The sequence below is a fragment of the Oryctolagus cuniculus genome, chromosome 20, assembly GCF_051225735.1.
Source record: "Oryctolagus cuniculus isolate XC-2025 breed Fujian yellow rabbit chromosome 20, ASM5122573v1, whole genome shotgun sequence".
Taxonomy (NCBI): domain Eukaryota; kingdom Metazoa; phylum Chordata; class Mammalia; order Lagomorpha; family Leporidae; genus Oryctolagus; species Oryctolagus cuniculus.
The window spans coordinates 17296877-17320388 of record NC_142886.1 but is presented as its reverse complement, the minus strand read 5'-3'; the positions used below and the strand labels follow the sequence as shown (position 1 = coordinate 17320388).

Below are 23512 nucleotides of genomic sequence, written 5' to 3'. Positions count from 1 at the left end.
ATATATGTGAAACATATCAAGATACATAAAAACTAACACTTAAGGGGAGTTTGAACTGTGAATGGCTTAATTATACCTTTGCCACATTAATAGATAACAGGTCTTTTGGCCCATTCTCAAAATTCCTATTGGTTTCTAGGTATCTGAGGATCTCAAGCCTTCAGGGAAGATACTATGTTTTGTTTAATTCTTTTACCATTAATTTCAAATATACTGCCTGGCAGGGAACTAAGACTCCAAATTCTTTCTTAGATGCCATGATATAAGTACCATCTCTACTCTTACCCCATCACCTTTCCCTATTGCCAGTGAATGGTTTCAATAGTGTAAAAGGTAGCTTAAAAATACTATGAATATACTTTAGGGAATAACAGAATATCAAACCCTATAAAAACATTAGAGAGAATATAAGCAATATGGCTTACACAAAGTTCCCTATTAAATGGCTATTTATGAATGTGCTAATTTTATTTGGCTTACCCATAAGCTCAATCAGATACACAAAGCATATAAGTAAAATCACAAGTAAGGATGGTTCATGGAATCAGTTTAATAGATTTTTCTTTCTGATGTTAAGGAGAATATCAGTTGATCATAAGGATATTGCAATCATCAATGTATAGATCAAGTTGGAAATGTTGTTTTGGGCCAATCAGTAGTTTTTGGGGATGACTAATGCACTTATACTGAGAAGTAAGCAAATCTGGAATGCTAATTTAGCTGTTCATGAACAAAACAAAATATGCTACTCTTTTACCCTAGTCAAAAAAAAAAACAAAAAAACAAAAAAACCCAAAAAACCAAGTGTCATAGACAGACCCTTGAAATTTTCTATGTCAAAGACTTCAATAAATTAAAAATAATGGTAACAAAGGACTTCTTTTCAAAAGAAAGTTAGAGATTGAAGAAAACAATAAAGTTCTGTGATCTTTTCTTTAATAGGAAGGTCTAAAGGAATTATTCTTAAAAATTTCAATAGTTTCTGATTCTGCTTATATGGCTCTAAATTTACAGCTGATTAATTTTTCTGTATTCCCAGTTTGGCATTTTAACATCTAGAAAAAATTTTGTATAACGTAAGTATAACAGGAAACAAGATTTTTTAACAATTCTCAAGGACTGACCAAATTCCCTTTTTAAAAACATGCCTGCAATGAAATTGTGACCTATTTTGAATAGGATACTACTACAAAGGTTTTTAACTTTAGAGGACAAAACCTTGATTGTCAAACCCCTCGTGGTGATTAAAGATCATATGGGACTTTTAACAAGAAGGGCTAGCCACAGTATCTTGATTCATTGATTTATTTCCCAGAGGTTGCCCAACATTTCAGCAGAACAAAGGGCATAATTCATTGTCCTAATAAACTAAATACAGAGTTTGCATAGTGCTATGATTTGAATATGATGTCACCCCAACCCTATTGATGCAGAAATTCAATCTCCCAGATTTTATGTTAATTGGATTAAGAGGATAGGGAAACTTATTCAGTCTATGGTGTTCAGAGATAGGGTATCTGGAAATTGATTGGATTAGATAAGGTAATTAGGGTCAGAGTTCCATGATTGAACTGTGATGACTTTATTTTTTTATTTTTTATTTTTTGACAGGCAGAGTGGATAGTGAGAAAGAGAGACAGAGAGAAAGGCGCAGCATGCTGATCCGAAGGCAGGAGCCAGGTGCTTCTCCTGGTCTCCCATGCGGGTGCAGGGCCCAAGCACCTGGGCCATCCTCCACTGCACTCCCGGGCCACAGCAGAGAGCTGGCCTGGAAGAGGGGCAACCGGGACAGAATCCGGTGCCCCAACAGGACTAGAACCCGGTGTGCTGGCGCCGCAGGCGGAGGATTAGCCTATTGAGCCGTGGCACCGGCCAAACTGTGGTGACTTTATAACAAGGGTGGGGAATGTCCCACCCTTGGGCCTTAGAAAGCCCTTGAAATCATTTGGTTTGGCCCTGCAGGCAGGACCTGAAAGTCAATAAATCCATAGCAGGCTAATTTTTAAGCTGATAATTTTGTATGGCACGGAATGATGTTATAAATATTTCAATGATACTTGTCAGAAAAAAGGTTCCCCACCCCTGCTTTATAAGGAGAGGGACAGAGACCACAGATACAGACAGATATATGCAGTTTCTGTCTCTGGCAGTGTGCCATCTTTCTGCCACCTCAGGACTCTACCATCAGGAAAGTCATCATCATTGAGGACCCTAGATCTTGTACCTGGTTTCTAAAAGAAACTAGCCCAGATAAAACCTTGATTGTAGTCCCATCAGACTCATTTCAGACCTCTGACCTCCAGAAATATCAGTGAATAAATTTGTGTTCTAAGGCACTAAATTTGTGGTAACCTGTTACAGCTGCCATAGAGAATGAATACAGGCCTACTCCTAGTTCAAGGGGACAGGAGTGCAGAAAATGCAGGCTCTTTGAGGAGAGAACACCTAAGTCTTACAAAATGGACAGGAGGAACAGAAGAAAGAAGTCCAGCAGCTACTCTGCACTTTTTAAATAAAATAGCCTTCACCAGGTATCCTTGTAATGAAAAGCTAATACACACAGTTTAATAGCTATAGCTGTCAGCTAATATTCTTTGTTTTATGCATATTGAGTGTGTAGAAAGGTTGTAACACTTCATTCTAATCAATGAAATGAACATTTCTTAATATATAATTTCTGGTTCTTTTCATCTTCTGTACTTGAACTATCCTGAGGCCAACTTATTGGAAATATCTCTGTCACAGCAATGTGGACAAACTGATAAAATCTATAATCTACATGTTCTATTTTCAACACAGAACAGATGCCAGAAATACCTTTTTCTGAAAGCCCTTCCCTCCCACATTTTGTTTGTTTGTTTGTTTTACCTCATTCCCTGTAGACATGACTGCAACCACTGGAAACTTATTAACTTCAACCTCTGTGACACCTACAGTTGCCAGAAGACCAATCTCTGAGGGGCCCATGTGGGTTCCTTTGGCCAAAACGCATTCCCCTCTTTTAATGTCATGGCCGATGGGTCTGAAAGTCAAAGCAGAACCATTAGCAGTATGACTAAGAATAATATTTTCTCAACTCAGACGGAAACTTTAGTGTCAGAGAAGGAAGACACTCAAGGGGAGAAAAAAGTCAAAAGATGAAGCAAGAACAAAATAATAAAATGAAGGGAATGTAAAAACTATGCATTTAAAAAATGTTTATTTCTACTTGAAAGGCAGGACAACAGAGAGAGCAAGAGTGAGAGTGAGAGAAAGAGAGAGGGAAAGGGAGAGGGAATGAGAATAGGAGAGAGAGGAGAGAGAGAGAAACCTGTCATCTGTTGGTTCACTCCCCAAAGGCCCACAACAGCCAGAGCTGGGCCAGGTGAATGCCAGGAGCTTGAGACTCCATCTGGATCTCCCATGCTGTGTCAGGGGCCCATGCATTCGGTCCATTATCTGCTGTCCCCAGGATGTGTTAATAGGAAGCTGAATTGGAAATGGAGTAGCCAGGACTCAAATGACATCCTGAAATAGGATGTGGGCATCCCAAACACTGGCTTAACCTGCTAGGTCAAAATGCCTGCCCCAACTCTATGGATTTTTTAATTTAAAAGCAAAATCACACAAGAGAAGACAGAAGCAGAATTTGTGTATATTATTGCTAAACAGGAATATGTTACTTCATATTTGAAAACTATTTTACAAATAGCTTTTATTATATTACAGTGAACTGTGAGGTAGGTATTTAGCCCAGTGGTTAAGATGTTGGTTAACACACCTGCATCACATGTTGGATTACCTGAGTTCATTATCTGGCACTAGCTTTCTGCTAATGCAGACCCTGGGAGGCAGAAGTTATATCTTAAGTAATTAGGTTCCTACCACTCATGTAGGGGACCTGGATTGAGTTTCCCAACTCTCACTTCAGCCCTACTTGGGGGTTGTTGTGGGCATTTGGGGTAGTAGACCTGTGGTTGGGAGCTCTGTATCTCTGTCTGTCTGTCTCCCAAACACACGCACACACACATACATCCATATACCCCAACTGCAAACTTTGATATGAGGCCAGAGTTTGTATAAAAATATTTAGTAGCACTAAATGAAGTCTTTAACTGGTTAGCTTTCTGGCAAGAGGAACAGTACTAATTAGGTTATAGTCATAGAAGTAATTTCAGTTTGGATTACTTAAGTTGGTGTTGCTCTATGGCCACAGATGTATACTCACCTTGGCCTGCTGCTATAGGGTGGGAGAAGTGTAGCTTAATTATGAGGGGATGTAATAGTCTATCATAAGAAAAACAAAATATACACACTGTTTATGGTAGGACAGTAGCCTCATTTTTGTGTATAAGGAAAAACAGATTATTCCATTATTGTTGGTAGTCAGCAAAGAATGTGCTATCAGCTAATTACATACCTACCCAATTTTGAGATTATTTGTGTTAATACCAAATTCTAGTTAACCTAGGGGTGGAGTTGTATAATTCTGGATTATCCAAGGTTACAATTAACCATAGATTACATAGGCTTATCATTTTTCCTCCTTCTATGATATTTTAAACTATTTCACTTGTCTTTATGATTGTCATTAAAAAGTAGGCAGGGCAGAACTGGGATTCAGAATTTAGAAAATTCATTTTCTTTCTTGTCAAATCCCTATAAGCTAAGGGTTGACTGATAGCTATAGATTTATAATAGCTAATGTCTCCTTAGTTCATGACTATGTAGAAACAAAAGTTGGCTGTACATTATATATGTTATGAACTCACCTGATATCTTGGCCTGGCCGAGCTTGCACCAGAATTCGTACTTCAAGTTCCTCAGTGCCCTATAATAATAGCAAGTCATGTAATTTCAAACATAACAACCTTACAGGATTTCTGATTAGTAGAATTTATCTAATCAGAAAGGCCCAGAACATATAAAAATGTAGAGAAACAAAAAACCATTTGCTAAACCTTTTGGAAATACTATGAATTTCTAACATAGGATCCTAAAAAATATTTGATGACAATGAATACATAAATAAATATTTTCTCTAATTTTTATTCTTCTTAAAAATGGACCCATTCAAATATTGATTTATTTTATTGGTAGCATTCTCAAGGAATCTATCTATCCATTCATCCATTCAAACCAAATGAATATGTATGGTGGTAATCTCTTCTCTTCTGTCCTCATGAATCATGGGTTCAATACCATGGCACAGTCCCCAAATTCCTGAAAAATTTTTATGAACAACTTATAGTTTGCCTGGTAGTATACTTCTGTAAATTAATGGTGATCATCAGTTTTGTATTTATGGGCTGTGAATAATATTATGACACTGGAACTGTGTCTTGTCATCTGGCAGAGTTTGTGGATCCATGTGTTCTGTATTTCTGGCTTTCCTGATGCCAGTAAATCTGCTTGGACAGTTTTAATAGCAGGCAACATGATCTGTATGCCATGCATTAAATTTTATAAGCTCTACATGTGGGAAGGTGATTAAAAAGAAAACCTCCAGATCAAAAAATGCAGCTGTTTCTCAGCCTGGCAGATTTGCGTTATCTACATCCAGGTTAATATATTTACTTTTAACCTCAACTTTTAAAATAAACATTTTTAAAGTTCTTCACAAAACAAGACAGCCATCCATTAAAACCTCAGTTGAACCTATAACTTTTATTAGTGGCTGATACTTGGGTTTCAATGATTGTCACTAGTTTCAGTGAGATAAAAACTACTTAGAACCTTAGATCCTAGAGTTCTTTATTTGAGGGAATGGAAGTCAAAAGCCACATGTGTAATATTTCCAGGCTGTCATTTGGTAGCACAGGTTTTCCCTGAATCGCAGCAACACAGAAGTGAAAGGGTCATTTGATTCACATGTTTGGTTTAGTCTAATATTCAAGAACTATCCTGTGTTCTCTGTTAAATTATTCTCTATTAAATTCTGATATCATAAATTCCTTTACATTATTAGAAGTTCTTCTTAGTGACAAATTTCTTAGCTACTAGTTATATCAACAATTAATATCTGTCTTCTGTTTTACAGGACTTTTCTTCCTTGTTTGCATGTAAAACTTCTTGGGTCAAACATGGCTCAAATTCTGCAATCATGACAGCAATGATCATAAAAACTCCACCTATAACAAAACATTTTCAAGCCTAAGGCAAATTTTTATTTATTGCCTTGCACTGAAAGATCTCAACATAATCAAAAACAATGGATTAATTTCATTAACATTACACAGAATGGGAATGAGTTATAATACTGCCACAGGAACAATGGCACCATTAGACCTGGTAATGACGTACATCATCTGATTCCCTGATAAGTTCCGTATCTTCCACTTGTACTACTGCATCAGCACCGCAGGGGATTGGAGCACCTGTTGTAACTCGCATGACTTGCCCTGGCATTACCGTTTGAGTTGGCTGGAAAAGCAAACATGAAAGAAACAGTTGATTTACTTGGCTGTTGCAAAGGAAAAGTCTGCAGGGGACAGAACATCTTTAGAAACAACCATAAAAGTCTTTAAGAGTTACTCATTTTGGGTCAATGTAATAAAAGCTACTGACAAACACATGCACTCATACCAAAGAGACTTTAACTTGAGTGAAGCTGGCTTTACATGTACTTGAAGATAATGACTATTAGATGTGTTTTCCTGGTGTGCTGTTACCCTTTTTGAAGAAATGCCCCTGACATTTGCCACAATTACTCTAATAATGTGAAGTGTCTTAATATATAGAACGTGAGTTAATTAAAAAAACTAGGCCATATGATATTATGACTGAAACTTATGGAAAGTCTATACCTTGGTAATTTACTGAAGTTCTGGGATATCAGAAATGTACTATATATAAACTAAACTTTTTGTTTGAATAAAGGCAAGCCAGAAAAATCTTTGAAAATCTTTCTAAAACATTAATTCATTTATCAATTAATAAAAAAATCTAACAAATATAATTAAGAACTTAAAAATGATTTTAATGTTTCTACTGATTTGGGTTATTATTTTTGAAAATGAAGAACAAGAATTTTATTGTCTGAACTCATATATGGATGATAAATGATACAAGTCCTACCCTGCTAACCTCTCCCAGCACGGGGAAAAGCATGTTTCTGTAAGAATCATCTGTCATCTAATAGGTTTGATCTAACCTCAGGAGAGTTATTTGTTAGGGGAATTAGGTTAGAATTAGAAAAAGGAAGCTTCGACGTCCCCCAAAAGAAAATCCTGAGGCACTATTAATTCCCTAGTGTAAAAGATATTTTCCAAAGATGTCTGCCTCATAAATATTTAACATATTAGGTTACTACAATGTGTATATTCTTACCTTTACTGAGCTTTATGCTTAAAAATGTTTATAGTAGGGGCTGGTGCTGTGGTGCAGTGGTTTAACGCCCTGGCCTGAAGCACCTGCATCCCATATGGTTCAAGACTTGGCTGCTCCACTTCCAATCCAGCTCTCTGCTATGGCCTGGGAAAGCAGTAGAAGAAGATGGCCTACATCCTTGGGCCCCTGCACCTGCATGGGAGACCAGAGGAAGCTCCTGGCTCCTGGCTTCAGATAGGCGCAGCTGTGCCATTGTGGCCAATTGGGGAGTGAACCAGAGGAAGGAAGACCTGTCTCTGTCTCTGTCTCTGTCTCTGTCTCTCTCTCTCTGTGTAACTCTAACTTTCAAATAAATAAATAATAAAAAAGTTTACAACAGTATATTTAATCTTATTTTTTACCACCTAAAATAAATAAGTAAAACAGACAAACACACACACACACATGCACACACACATACATTTCCTTTAGGGAATGGCAAAGGAAAAATATTCCACCATTGGAAGTATAATCCAGGTAAAACTGGAAATTTGTTTACTAGAAAAGCCTTAAAATTTTTCTCCATAATTATTGTTCCCACAAACAAAAACAGTAACTACTATTGAATCTACCTCTGATACCAGGTACAGTGTGAAGGACATTATATATTGTGAAAAAAAGCAGAGATGTGTTGTGTTTGCTGTTTGCCTTTCCAGATCACCTCATCATTTTCTAACTAGCACTGTGGTTCAGAAGGCTGACCTCTGTGGCTGTTTTGTTTCGTTCCTTTTTTCAAATATTTGAGAGGCAGAAAGAGAGAGACAGTTTCCATCTGCTGGTTCACTCCCTAAATCCCTGCAATGGTTGAGGCTGGGCTGGGTGCCACGGCCAGAAACCAGGACCTTAAAGCAGGTACTGTATGTTGGTGGAAGGGGACAGGGAGAGAAAACAGGGGTTTTCATTTCCCATGCTATTTTCCTGCTTAGCTGTGCCTTGGTGATGACTAGGGCATCTTCACAGCTCCTGTTGGCTCACCTCTCCCCTTGCTATGAATCTCGTAAGTTTCAAGTATTATTTTCTCTCTGCTTTTTCCAGACTGAAAGGTGGTAATGGAACCTCACTGTTGGCAGCTGGGTACTTCACAGTCATTTGTTAGTTTCCTTTACCTTTGTCCATATCTTGGAAAAGTTCTCTATATTAATCTTACCTCTTTTTAAAAAAATTCATTTATTTAGAAGACAAAGTGATCATGACAGGGAGGCAGATGGAGGGGGGGGTATGAGGGAGGAGGAGGGGGAAGGAAAGAGAAAGAGAGTAATATCTTCCATCTGCTGGTTCATTCCTCAAATGCCTGCAACAGCCAGAGCTGAGCCAAAATTAAGTCAGGAGACAAGAACTCCATTTGGGTATCTCAGGTAGGTGAAAGGAACCCAAATACTTAGGCCATCATATGCTGCCTCCCAGCTGCATTTACCGGAGGCTATTCAAAACAATTGAATGGGAGTGAATCCTCCCAAATGCATTCTATGTAGCCAGCATCACCTTAGTTCCTAAGCTAGAAAAAGATACAACAGAGAAAGAGAACTATAGACCAATATCCCTGATGAACATAGATGTAAAAGTCCTCAACAAAATACTAGCTAATCAAATCCAATAACATATCAGAAACCAATCACCCAGACCAAGTGGGATTTATCCCTGGTAGGTAGGGAGGGTTCAACATTTGCAAATCAAGCAACGTGATACATCACATTAACAAGCTGAATAATAAAAACCACATGGTTATTTCAATAGATGCAAAGAAAATATTTAATAAAATACAGCATCCTTTCATGATGAAAACCTTAAGCAAATTTGATATAGAAGGAACATTCCTTTACATAATCAAGGCAACAAACCCATAGCATCTCATTGAATGGTGAAAAGCTGGAAACATTCCAAGTAAGATCCGTAACCAGACAGGGATGCCGACTCTCACCACTGCTATTAAATATAGTCCTGGCAGTTTTAGCCATAACATTAGGCAAGAAAAATAAATCACAGTGACACAAATTGGAAAGGAGGAAGTTAAACTATCTCTATTTGCAGATGACATGATTTTACATATAGGGTAAACAAAATACTCCACTAAGAGACTATCAGAAGTGGGAGGATATAAAATCAACACACAAAGATCAATAGCCTTGGTATACACAGACAATGCATGGCTAAGAAAGAACTTCTAAAATCAATCCCATTCACAATAGGTACAAAAATTTAAATACCTTGAGATAAATTTAACCAAGCATATCAAAGATCTCTATGAAGAAAATTACAAAACACTAAAGAAAAAATAGAAGAAGCCACATTAAAAAAATGGAAATACCTTCCATGTTCAAGGATTGGAAGAATTAATATAATCAAAATGTTCACACTGGCCGGTGCCGCGGCTCACTAGGCTAATCCCCTGCCTTGCGGCGCCGGCACACCGAGTTCTGGTTCCGGCCGGGGTGCCGGATTCTGTCCCAGTTGCCCCTCTTCCAGGCCAGCTCTCTGCTGTGGCCAGGGAGTGCAGTGGAGGATGGCCCAAGTCCTTGGGCCCTGCACCCCATGGGAGACCTGGATAAGTACCTGGCTCCTGCCATTGGATTGGCGCGGTGCGCCGGCCACGGCGGCCATCGGGGGTGAACCAGCGGCAAAGGAAGACCTTTCTCTCTGTCTCTCTCTCTCACTGTCCACTCTGCCTGTCCAAAAAAAAAAAAATATTCACACTACAAAAAGCAATTTACAGATTCAATGTAATCCCAATCAAAATACCAATGATATTCTTCTCAGATCTAGAAAAAACGATACTAACATTCAGAAGAGATCCTGAATAGCTAAAACAATCTGAAACAACATAAACAAAGCTGGAGGCGTCACAATACCTGTTTTTCAAGACATACTATGGGGCAGTTATAATCCAAATGGCCTGGTACAAGCAAAAAAAAAAAATGTGTACACCAGTGGAACAGAATAGAAACTCCAGAAATCTATCTATGCACCTACAACTAACTTATCTTTGACAAAGGAGCTAAAATCAATCCCTGGTGTAAGAAGAGTCTCTTCAACAAATGGTGCTGGGAAAACTGGATCGACACATGCAGAAGTATGAAACAACACCCCTACCTTACACCTTACACAAAAATCTGCTCAGAATGGATCAAGAAACTAAATCTATGAACTGATGTCATCGAATTAATAGAGAACATTAGGGAAATTCTGCAAGACATTGGCATAGGCAAAGACTTCTGGAAAAGACTCCAGAGGCACAGTCAATAAACATCAAAATTGACAAACAGGATGACATCAAGCTGAGAAGCTTCTGCATTGCAAAGAAATGCTCAACAAAGTGAAGAGGCAACTGACAGAGTGGGAGAAAATACTTGTGAACTATGCACCTGATAAAGGATTAATATCTAAATCTATAAAGAGCTCAAGAAATTCAACAAAAAACCAAACAATCCAGTTACGAAATGGGCAAAAGATTTGATCAAGCATTTTTCAAGAGAGGAAATACAAATGGCCAATGGACATATGAAAAATTGCTCAGGATCACTAGCCATCAGGGAAATGCAAATCAAACCACAATGAGGTTTCACCTCTCTTGTTAGAATAGCTCTCATACAGAAATGAAGACAGAGTAAATGCTGACAAGGATGTGGGGAAAAAGTACCCTAATCCACTCTTGGTGGGAATGTAAACTGCCACAGCCACTGTGGAAGGCAGTTTGGAGCTACCTCAGGAATCTGAATATAGACCTACCATACGACCCAGCCATCCTGGTGCTGGGAATTTACCCAACTGAAATGAAATCAGCATATGAAAGGGTGATCTGTACCCCCGTGTTTACTATAGCTCAATTCACAATAGCTAAGATATGGAATCAACCCAGATGTCCATCAACTGAGGACTGGATGAAGAAATTATGGTCTATATACACTATGGAATACACAGTGGTAAAAAAAAAAATGAAACCCTGTTGTTGGCAACAAAATGGATGCAACTGGAAACCATTATACTTACTGAAATAAGCCAGTCTCCGAAAGACAAATACATATTTTCCTTGATCTGTAGTAACTAATAGAGTACCTAAAATGTAATGTACAGAAGTGAAATTCACATTTTGAGATTCAATGATTGTTTATAGCCCTTGTCTTGACTTTTGAGGAATGGTGGTTTTTTTCGTCTTACTATTTGTTGAACTGTTTATCTTATGAGTATAAAGTAAACTGAAAGTAGACCATTGTAAAAATTAAGAGAGGCAATAAGAGGAAGGAGGAGGAAGGGTGGGCGCATGGGCCAGAAGGAGGGTACAGTGGAATGTATCACTATGTTCCTAAATCTGCACATATGAATTACCTGAAACTGGTTCACCTTAAGTTTAAAAAATATATATAATTTTCAATCTCTGATAGTACTTATAATGTGGGCCATCTCTTAATCCACTCAACATGATCATTTTGTACTACAGTGATTTTTAATGAAAAACATTTAAAGTTTTATGTTTTTTTAAAAAAAGATTTATTTATTTGAAAGGCAGAGTTGTGTGTATGTGTGTGTGTGTGTGTATATTTAAATTGGATTGGAAGTGGAGCAGCCAGGACTCCAAATGGCACCTATATGGGATGGGATGCTGGAGCCTCAGGTGGCAGCTTTACCAGATATGCTACAGTGTTGGCCCCAATATATGTGTTTTTATAGATGTACTAATGTCAAAACTAGCCTTTGAGCATACTGAACAGCAGCATTTAATGTAAGTCTAAAGAGACTCTTCTTTTGGTGAAAATGCCTTTTGACTAAAGTGGAAAGTTAATCCCAAAGTGAATTTCAAGGCAGTTGCTTCTTCCTCTTCTTTTTAAGATTTATTTTATTTATTTGAGAGGTAGAGTGACAAAGGGAGATGGAGATAGGAAGAAAAAAGAGAAAGAAAATGAGAGAGAGAGAGAAAGAGAGAGAGTGTATGAATATGAATCTTCCATCCTCTGCTTCACTTCCTAAATGGCCATAATGTATGGGTGTGGGCCAGGAACCAGGAACCCCATCTGGGTCTTCTATGTGGGTGACAGGGGTCCAAGCATATGGGCAGCTTCTGCTGCCTTCCCAGATGCATTAGCAGGGAGCTGAATCCAAAGTTGAGAATTTGAGACTTGAATTCACACTCCAATATGAGATGCTGGTGTTACAAGTGACAGCCTAACCCACTGCATCACAACCCTGGCCCCTGGAGCACTCCTTCTTAAACTGAACTGTGTTACCCTAGAATCCTGTATTAATTTACACAGGTTCAATATATCTTGGTATTCTGTAAATTTACTTCAAGTTTTATTGCAGTTGGATTCTTGTTTTGTTTTGTTTTGCTTTTTGTTTAGACCATTTTAAAATGTGTTATCTGTGTGGGTATTAAAAATAACATGGCTCTTCCCAAAGATCAGCAATTCTAAACAGTAGGTGAAGGATTCTTACCAATATAGAAACATTTATATATCTATGTAAAGTACACATATAAACTGCGACTGATCTGAATCAAGTGAAACAGTATATCGTAGCAATTTGTGAGGTACTTCCCTTAGACTGTTAAGATTAGTAGTTATTCTCTCCTTTTAATGTTTACCGACATATGCTATATGCTAAATATAGAGTAAAAAAAGTTCCAATTTTAAGTTTTCCTTAATGGAAGTATTGAGTTAGTTTTGAGTTCTTCCAATGATATCACTTAATAATTAATTACCTAACATTGACTCAGAATGTCCTGTGCTTATCAGTAACATTTAATGTCAAGTATTTTAGTATTCCAAGAAACCACATAGTAAATCACTTCCTCCATGGGTACCCAATGCTTGAATGTGTGTTCTTTCAGAAAGTGGCAGTTTGGCTCTTGCAGGATTCTGAAAGTGCTATAAAGTATATGTGACACATAAGACACAGATAAAGGCCATTACAGATTGTGTGAAGGGAAAAAAACCTTGTATCATTTTGATTTATTTTATTTTATTTTTGACAGGCAGAGTGGACAGTGAGAGAGAGAGAGACAGAGAGAAAGGTCTTCCTTTTGCCGTTGGTTCACCCTCCAATGGCCGCCGCAGCCGGCGCACTGCGGCCAGCACACCGCGCTGATCCGAAGGCAGGAGCCAGGTACTTCTCCTGGTCTCCCATGGGGTGCAGGGCCCAAGCACCTGGGCCATCCTCCACTGCACTCCCTGGCCACAGCAGAGAGCTGGCCTGGAAGAGGCGCAACCGGGACAGAATCCGGTGCCCTGACCGGGACTAGAACCCGGTGTGCCGGCGCCGCAAGGCGGAGGATTAGCCTAGTGAGCCATGGCGCCAACCTCATTTTGATCTTTTCACTATTGAACTTTTCTAAGGATTTATAAGAAGTTAGCAACTTCCAGTTTAACTTTACATTTCTTTGTGTGCTTGTAGCTAATACAGTTAGTGCTCTTAAGTAAGATTTTAGAGGTCCATAAGATCCTCAACAATCTGTTCTTTATCCCTACATATACCACGCTGTGGCTGCCACAAACTATTTGTAGTTCTCTAAGTATTCCAAGTAATTTTTAAAAACATCTCTGGGTCTCACAATGTTCTTTCTGTCTAGAATGTCCATTTCTCATTTGTGCTTTTGCAAAACACTCTTAGGTCCAGCTACAATGTCATTTCCCTAACTTCACCATGCTGAAATGCCTAACTTCTCTCTTTTGACTGATACCATTAGCATAAAATCTAATATATTATACTTAGATATTTTTCCATTTGATGTAAACTATGTAAGAGCATAACTATGCCTTAATTCAATCTATATCTCCAGAATCTAGCAGCTGGCATATACAGTAGGTATAGGTAAGAAATGCTAGATAGACTCATAGAAGATCGGACAAGTACTCCTTGAACAGTTATTATTTTGTGACTTTGTTATAAAATGACTTTGTCACAAAAACAGATGCTTTAGTTGCCTGTGTCTTATGGAAATGGGGATCAAGAAGTTGAATTAATTATGAGGTGAGTCATTCATAAAAAAGAATGAAGCCTAGTTCTTCTTTTTGTCAGGAAAAAGGAAAAAGGTCCTGGAGACTAGAGCCAGCCTGTGTGGAGCACGAACAGGGATCTTATCACTGCAGTGCCAGGCTTAGTTTCCTCTTCCTGAAGTGGGATACCCAACTGCTGCTACCAAGCACTCAAAAACACTATCTAAACATAAAAGTGGCAAAAAACAAACAAATTCTTTTTTTCAAAAAGATGGTAGTCTTGGCAAAAGATATGTCTCAAACTTTTCTTCCTTCACGTATCATATACTTGTATGTGCACTGACATAGAAAGGGATTAAGGAAATAGCTAGAAGGATGGTGCCACTTGTGGTAATACTAGCTCCTTCGTTTCAGCATCCAAGCATTGAGGAGATCCATGTAGTTCTATCAGAACATCAGCTTTTATTTTATTATGTTTATCCATTTACTTTTTCTTTTTTTTTTTTTTTTTTTTGACAGGCAGAGTGGACAGTGAGAGAGAGAGACAGTGAAAAAGGTCTTCCTTTACTGTTGGTTCACCCCCAATGGCCACTGCGGCTGGCGCTGATCCGAAGGCAGGAGCCAGGTGCTTATCCTGGTCTCCCATGTGGGTGCAGGAGCCAGGTGCTTATCCTGGTCTCCCATGTGGGTGCAGGAGCCCACTTGGGTGGGCACTTGGGCGATCCTCCACTGCACTCCCGGGCCACAGCAGAGAGCTGGCCTGGAAGAGGGGCAACCGGGACAGAATCCAGCACCCCGACCGGGACTAGAACCCGGTGTGCCAGCGCCGCAAGGCAGAGGATTAGCCTAGTGAGCCACGGCGCCGGCCTCCATTTACTTTTTATGGGAAGAGAGAATCACCCAAACACAGAGCTGGGAAGTGCTTGTAGGGCATATCTTTGAGCTATACCAACAACTTTATACCATATTTTAATAGTTGTGGATTCTTGAAGAAATGATTCTTTTGGTCCTCATGGGAACCATTCTTTCATTTCTTTGATAACTTTTGACTAATCCTTCTATAAGATTTCTACTACACTGATAGGAGAAGTTTAGAATTAGATGACCAGAGTCCAGGAAAAAGAAATCTTTAGTGTTTTTCAAGCCTGTGAATCTCACCTGTTCACCAGCTTGGGATTCCCCAATGATGAAACGGTCTCCTGGGCCATCAGCAGCTGTGAGATGGAACAGAGCCAAGAACAAACATCAGTATGGACCTACAGCAAGGAACAAGAATCTAGTATTGGAACTCTAAAATTTGAATCAAATAAAAGTGGGATATTTTTCTGATCTCTTAGACTACACGATGGCTTTGTGTTTTGTTACAACTGGTTTGATTCTTGGTATTCATAACTCCCAAGTACCAGTAAAAGCACCCTTTCAAGAACATGGCCTTCCTGTCACCCCACAATTCCTAAGCTTGGGCTTTTCTAATAGGAAGTTGTTTAAATCTGTCCTCCTAAGTAAATATTACCTTATTCATGTATGTATGTGTGACTTGTGTGTAGAATAATATATCTAGGTTTATATCACTAAATCTGAGGCTTTCCATTTTTACACAAAAATTTAATTAATTTCATATTATTTCCTTATTTATCTCCCAGTCTGGTCTTTGTAATAATCCAGTGAGGTAGGAAGAACGTATATTCCTTTCTTCATTTGACAGTTGAAGGAAATGAGTTACAGAATGAAGGAATGCAGGCAGAAAAGGTTAAGAACCTCAAACAGAGCTAAGATGTAGCCCCTGGTCTCTTAGTTCCCAGTACAGTGTTTTTTTAAAATAACAGGTCAAAATTCTATTTCTGAAAAAAATACATAGGTATAACTATATCACATTTGCAACTGGCTATTTATATTTTTAAAAATTTATTTTGAAAGGCAGAGCCACAGAGAGGCAGGGGCAGAGAGAGGGAGAGAGAGAGAGAGAGAGAGAAATCAAGAGAGGTATCCGGTATCCTCCATCCACCAGTTCACTCCTCAAATGACTGCAATGGCCGGAGCTGAGCCGATCAGAAGGAGCCTCCTCCAGGTCTCCCACGCAGGTGCAGGGGCCCAAGCAACTGGGCCATCCTCTACGGCTCTCCCAGGCCACAGCAGAGAGCTGGACTGGAAGTGGAGCAGCTGGGTCTCCAACAGGCACCCATATGGGATGCTGGCACTGCAAGGGGAAGCTCTACCTGCTAGGCCACAGTGCCAGCCCCGTCTATTTATCTTAAAATTGATAGAAAAAAAGTTTTAGAATTTAGAGGGATAAAACTTCTTATAATTTATGTTTTTTCCCCTCTTTAAGCAGTATAGTAATGGCCATTCTGGAGATTGAACATAGCTTCCAGACCAACATTGTGGACAAGGCACTGCCTATCAAATGAGTTTCATGGTCATAACCAATTACTGTATGATATCTACAAGCAGCAAGGTTTTAGGCAGGAATATACTGAAAAAATAATACTATACATGAATATTCTAATTATGTCTACCATCACATTGATAAATAACAAAACCAGTTTCCCTTTTAAAAAGGATACATGAAATTGTCTCTTTATACAACTACAAAGCAATTTTTTTTTCAAAAGGTTTCTGTAAAAAACTGTTGTAGGGGCTGGAACTGTAGCGTGGAAGGTTAAGCTGTCACCTGCAGTGCTGGCATCCCATAAGGGCACCAGTTTGAGTCCCAGCTGCTCTATTTCTGATCGAGCTCCCAGCTAATGGTGCTTGGGAAAGAAGCAGAAGATGGCTCAGTCCTTGACCCCTGCCACTCATATGGGAGACCCAAAAGAATCTCCTGGCTCTTGGCTTTGGTCTGGCCCAGCCCTGGCTGTTGAGGCCATTTAGGGTGTGAACCAGTGGACGGAAGACTCACTCTCTCTCTCTCTCTCTCTCTCTCTCTCCCCCTTTGTATGTCTGCCTTTCAAACAAATAAATCTAAAAAACCCCCAAACTCGAGCACTGTTTTAATGAATCAGTTTTTTTGCACAGATAGTTTTGGTTAACCTGATGTGGAAAGGACAAAATTAATATTGAGTCTCTTCTATCACTGGATATTCTATCTTGTACTTTATAAATATTATCTCATTAAATAATCTTCTGAACTTTTGTGTTTTTAAATCCTATTATTTTAGTATTCATATATAAAGATTAAAGAGTTTTCCTTCAATGTGTTTTTATGCCACTTTCATAGGTTATTTCTTTTTTAATGAAAGATTTAAAACAGACACAGTTATTAACATTTTTCTGATCTTGTTTCATCTACTCCTTCCACTTATTTTTCCAATTTTTAAAATTTTTCCTATGATAGAAAATTAATGTATCAGTGATTTTTCAGATTCTGTATTAACTGCATCTCAAATATGAAGAAACTGATTTTTACTGATTCATCATCTATACAAATAATAAGCACTTTGAACCTCTTAAAGAAACCAAAGTATTTTCTCTTTTTGTTTCCTGCACAGGGGAAATGTGCGTGGTTTTAAAGTAAAGCAGCTGAATCTGAATCCTTGTTCTGCCTATTATCAGTCTCAGGGCTTTCAGCAGAATTACTAAACCTCTCCAATTTTCAGGTTTTTTTTTTTTTTTCTGATAAGAATAAGGATCATAATAATACTTAAAAATAATACCTGTTAGAACTTTTCATTCATTTTATTCATTCAGTAAACTTCTATTTAGTGTCTTATAAACCCTAAGTATAACACTAGAAGCTGAGAACCAAACAGAGTAAAACTGGACATTGTTCTATTCTAATGCAGTGTTCATCTGTTGTAAGGCTTACAAACTCTGAATCATAAATGGGAAGGGGATATAAAAACATTTTATAAGGAATTTTCTAATGAAAAAGGATAGAAAGTATATTTCACATGTATGGTAAGGATGACCATTGTTTCAGGAAACTCAGTTTTTAAAAATATATGCTTATGCCGGCGCCGCAGCTCAATAGGCTAATCCTCTGCCTGTGGCGCCGGCACACCGGGTTCTAGTCCCGGTCGGGGCGTCGGATTCTGTCCCGGTTGCCCCTCTTCCAGGCCAGCTCTCTGCTGTGGCCAGGGAGTGCAGTGGAGGATGGCCCAAGTCCTTGGGCCCTGCACTCCATGGGAGACCAGGAGAAGCACCTGGCTCCTGCTTTTGGATCAGTGTGGTGCGCCAGCTGTAGCATGCCGGCTGCGGCGGCCATTGGAGGGTGAACCAACGGCAAAGGAAGACCTTTCTCTCTCTCTCTCACTGTCCACTCTGCCTATCAAATATATATATATATATATGCTTGTATGTATTGTATATGTTATATAGATATGTGTATACCATTGATTTGTGAGGTATAATGTACTTAATGTATTTCTTCCATGGATGTCAATAAACTAAAGTCACTGACATAGGGAGGAAGATACTTACTAATAAGAGAAATCAAATTAATGAAAACACACACACACACAGTTTTTTAAAACCACACTAAAGGGAAGGAACATGGTTTTATGAGAGTACACCATTACAGGACCTGAGGTACACTGGAGGCCTTGGGAAAACCATCTTGACAAAAGGATTTTTGATTTCAATATGAAAGAGGAATTAAGAGCTGAGTAAGTATGTGTATGTGTGTGTGCACATGCATGTGCACATGTGAGCATGTGCATACATGAGAGGGTGAGTGGTTGGGGGAGATGAAGTAGAAATGGTTTATCAATATGTGCAAAGATAATATTATGTTCAAAGGCTTCTGGTTCATGTCTGGCTTAGACCTTATCTAGTTTTCTAAGAGTACCATGATGATTCATATTTCAGCTCCATGACATATCCTACTTCTGCTACTAGCACTGTCCATCCTTTATTCTTGCCTCTGATTAAAGACTTTTTTGCTTTTAAGATTTAGCTCACTTTCTCTTCAAAGTCACAGCTGATGCCCCTCCCCTCAGGAGTAACCTGCTTAGTCTCTTGCTTCCTCAGAGTGGCCTGAATTAACTCTAGTTATAGTTTCTACATCTTTTTCACTAATTTGCTTGATTCAGGGGAATCCTACTATTTGCTGGACAACTGATATTAAATAGATGTTCAATAATGAAGTATTCAGGCCGGCGCCGCGGCTCACTAGGCTAATCCTCCGCCTTGCGGCGCCGGCACACCGGGTTCTAGTCCCGGTCGGGGCGCCGGATTCTGTCCTGGTTGCCCCTCTTCCAGGCCAGCTCTCTGCTGTGGCCCGGGAGTGCAGTGGAGGATGGCCCAGGTGCTTGGGCCCTGCACCCCATGGGAGACCAGGATAAGCACCTGGCTCCTGGCTTCGGATCAGCGCGGTGCGCCGGCCGCAGTGCGCCGGCTGCGGCGGCCATTGGAGGGTGAACCAACGGCAAAAGGAAGACCTTTCTCTCTGTCTCTCTCTCTCTCACTGTCCACTCTGCCTGTCAAAAAAAAAAAAATAATGAAGTATTCAAAATGTCCAATAAATCAATGGGTGTAACTCCTGGGAACCATCTTAGAAATATGAATATATGAATGATCAAATAAATACTATTTCCCAGCACAAAGTTCTGTATTTGCTATAAAACTGTCCCTTAATATCTGCCAAGAGGGATGGCTCCAGGATCCCACTGTATACCAACATCTGTGGAAACTCAAGTCTCTTTTATAAAATGGCACAGTATCTGCATATAACCTTTGCATATATTCCAGTATATTTGAAAACATCTAAAGATTACTTATACCACTTACTACAGTGTAAATGGTACATAAATACTGTTACACTATACTGTTAAGGAATAATGATGAGAAAAAAGTCTATACATGTTCAGTACAAGTGCAGTTTTTTAAAGATTTATTTATTTATCTGAAAGGCAGAGTCACAGAGGCAGAGAGAGAGAGAGAGAAGGAGGAATATCTTCATCTGCTGCTTCACTCCCCAGATGGCCACAAGGGATGGACTGAGTTGGGCTGATCTGAAGTCAGGAGTGTGGAGCTTCTTCTAGGTCTCCCATGTGGGTGCAGGGGCCCAAGGACTAGGGCTATCTTCCACTGCTTTCCCAGGCCATAGCAGAGAGCTGGATCAGAAGTGGAGCAGCCAGGACTTGAACCTGTGCCCAAAGGGGATGCCAGCACTGCAGGTGGCAACTTTACCTGCTACACCACAGCGCCGACCCCTACAGGTGGATTTTTAAAAAATTATTTTCAAACTGAGTTTGGTTGATTCCACATTTATGGGAACTGTGGATACGGAGGGCCAGCTGTATACACTTTCTGTTGATCCATATATACTGTTTTCTTTAAGATTTGAGTCACCACATTAATAATGTTAGAAAGATTGCACTGATTAACTCTATATAACTTAGATTATGTCATTATTCTATCTGGAATAGCAATTTGCTCATAAAATATTTGTTAAAAGAATACAGAAGGGGCCTGAGTGGCAGCGTAATTAGTAAAGCCGTTGCCTGGAGTACTAACATCTCATAGGGGTGCCGGTTCATATCCCGGATGCTCCACTTTCAACACAGTTCTTTGCTATGGTCTGGGAAAGCAGTAGAAGATGGCCCAAGTTCTTAGGCCCCTGTTCCCACGTTGGTAACGTAGAAGAAACTCCTGGCTCCTGGCTTTGGATCGGTGCAGCTCCAGCCATTGCAAGTCATTTGGGGAGTGAACCAGCAGATGGAAGACCTCTCTCTTTCTCTCTCTCTGCCTCTGAAATAAATAAACAGATCTTCCGGGAAGAAGCACCTGGCTCCTGGCTTCGAATCGGCACAGTGCCAACCGTAGCGGCCATTTGGGGAGTGAACCAACGGAAGGAAGACCTTTCTCTCTGTCTCTTTCTCTCACTGTCTATAACTCTACCTGTCAAATAAATTTAAAAAAAAAATCCACTCTGATCATTTAAAACAAAGAAGATTACAGAAATGAATTTGGCACTCCTGTAACATTTAGGTGGGAAATTTGTGAACTAACTGTGCTTAATATTATTGTGCTTTGTAAAATTTCTTAAAGAATTCCATAAACGTGTATATACTTTATCTCTTCAGCTAGAACACGAGCGCCTTAGAAATGGAGACCACTTCCTTTCTTTCTGTTTTAAACCCCTCTGCTCTTCAATCTTCCTTCTTTCTGCTGTTCTTGCCCCACATCCACACATACACTTTTTTTTTTTTTTGACAGGCAGAGTTAGACAGTGAGTGAGAGAGACAGAGAGAAAGGTCTTCCTTCTGGTGGTTCACCCCCCAGATGGCCACCATGGCTGGAGTTCTGCACCAATCTGAAGCCAGGAGCCAGGAGCCAGGCACCTCCTCTTGGTCTCCCATGCGGGTGCAGGGCCCAAGGACTTGGGCCATCCTCCACTGCACTCCCTGGCCACAGCAGAGAGACTGGACTGGAAGAGGAGCAACCGGGACAGAATCCGGCACCCCAACCAGGACTAGAACCCGGGGTGCCAGCGCCACAAGCGGAGGATTAGCCAAGTGAGCCGTGGCGCCGACCCACACATACATTTAAAATGCTTAAATCAGTGTTGTGTGCACATGCTCTAAATAAATGTCACTAAGTGGCTGGACATCATCCAAGGTAGTACAGCAGCAAGCATGGTACAGAGACTCAGGGGTTCAAAATCTAAGAGCTCTTATATATTCTAAGAAGCAAGGTTCTGGGGCTGGTGCTGTGGCTAGCAGATAAAGTTGCTGCATGTAATGCTGGCTCAAGTCCTGGCTACTTCACTTCCAATCCAGCTCCCTGCTAATGCACCTGGGCAAGCAGTGGAATATGGCCCAAGTACTTGGGCCCCTGCACCCACATGGCAGAACTGAAAGTAGCTCCTGGCTCCTGGCTTCGGATTGGCCCAGATCCAGGTGTTGTGGCCATTTGGGGAGTGAGCCAGTAGATAGAAGACCTCTCTCCCTCCCTCCCTCCCTCCCTTCCTCCTCTGCCTTTCAATTAAAAACTAAATCTTAAAAAAAAAAAAAAAAAACAAAAAACAAGAAGCAAGGTTCTTTATTGTCAGAGAGAAGGTGCACTCACTGAGAGAATATGTGTTCACTTATCTGTGTTCCTTACCTTACACTGAACCTTTCCACCTGCTAAGTATATCTCCATGTTGCTGAGTAAGGAAGGTTAAATCAACTAACAATATGGAAGGCTCTTACTACTGACAGAGGACTGATTACTAGGACTGCCATCATAACAATATTTCTCAGCCTTTAATTGCATACACATCACCTGAGGATCTAGTAAAAAACACAGAATCTGATTCAGTAGATCAGGGGTAGGGTGTGAAATTCTGTATTTTTTTTTTTTTTTTTTTGACAGGCAGAGTGGACAGTGAGAGAGAGAGAGACAGAGAGAAAGGTCTTCCTTTGCCGTTGGTTCACCCTCCAATGGCCGCCGCGGCCGGCGCACCGCGCTGATCCGATGGCAGGAGCCAGGAGCCAGGTGCTTTTCCTGGTCTCCCATGGGGTGCAGGGCCCAAGCACTTGGGCCATCCTCCACTGCACTCCCTGGCCACAGCAGAGAGCTGGCCTGGAAGAGGGGCAAAGGGGACAGAATCCGGCGCCCCAACCGGAACTAGAACCCGGTGTGCCGGCGCTGCTAGGCGGAGGATTAGCCTAGTGAGCCGTGGCGCCGGCCGAAAAGAAGCTGCTGCTGCTGCTAGAAACCATAAACCACTCTTTTTGAGAAGCACAGCATTATGACGTCAACATTAATACAGATGTATTCAGGCCAAGAAAAGCTGAATTGATAAAAAAATTAGTGAACCACAAAGTCCTGAGCTTGTGTTATCATGAAGGCTCACTATTACTTATGAAGACAGAAAAAATAATTATTAATCCATGTAAGTTGCTTATGTTTTTAAACAATTTTATAAAAGATGTACTTGTTTACCTGAAAGTCAAAGTTACAGAGAGAGGAGAAACACACAGAGAGAGATATATCTCCCATTTGCTGATTCACTCCCCAGGTAGCTGCAACAGTCAGGGCTGGGCCAGGCCAAAGCCAGGAACCAGGAGCTTCTTCTGGGTCTCCTATATGGCTGCAGGGACCCAAGGACTTGGGCCATCTTCTGCTGCTTTTCCAGGCACATTAACAGGGAGTTGGATTAGAAGCTAAGCAGCCAGGAGTCAAACTGTTACCCATGGGATGCCAGCATTGCAGAGGATTAACTCACTATACCAAAGTGCTGGTCCCCTGATTCTTATTTTAAAATATCTTAAAGAGACCATTTTAAAAAGCTGTATTTCAGGGGACCAGCATTG

At 40.1% G+C, this 23512-nt stretch overlaps 1 protein-coding gene across 26 annotated transcripts in view; it reads right to left on the bottom strand.

The window, feature by feature from the left end:
* Positions 1-23512, bottom strand: part of GPHN (gephyrin) — a 568860-nt gene that overhangs the window by 75686 nt on the left and 469662 nt on the right. For all 26 annotated transcript variants that reach the window (XM_051826366.3, XM_070065114.2, XM_070065116.2 and 23 more), the window contains 4 exons: positions 15429-15484; positions 6283-6402; positions 4752-4810; positions 2869-3022 (listed from right to left, as the gene is read on the bottom strand). In XM_051826366.3, the coding sequence (XP_051682326.1) occupies positions 2869-3022; positions 4752-4810; positions 6283-6402; positions 15429-15484 (389 nt within the window). The remainder of the gene's footprint in view (positions 1-2868; positions 3023-4751; positions 4811-6282; positions 6403-15428; positions 15485-23512) is intronic.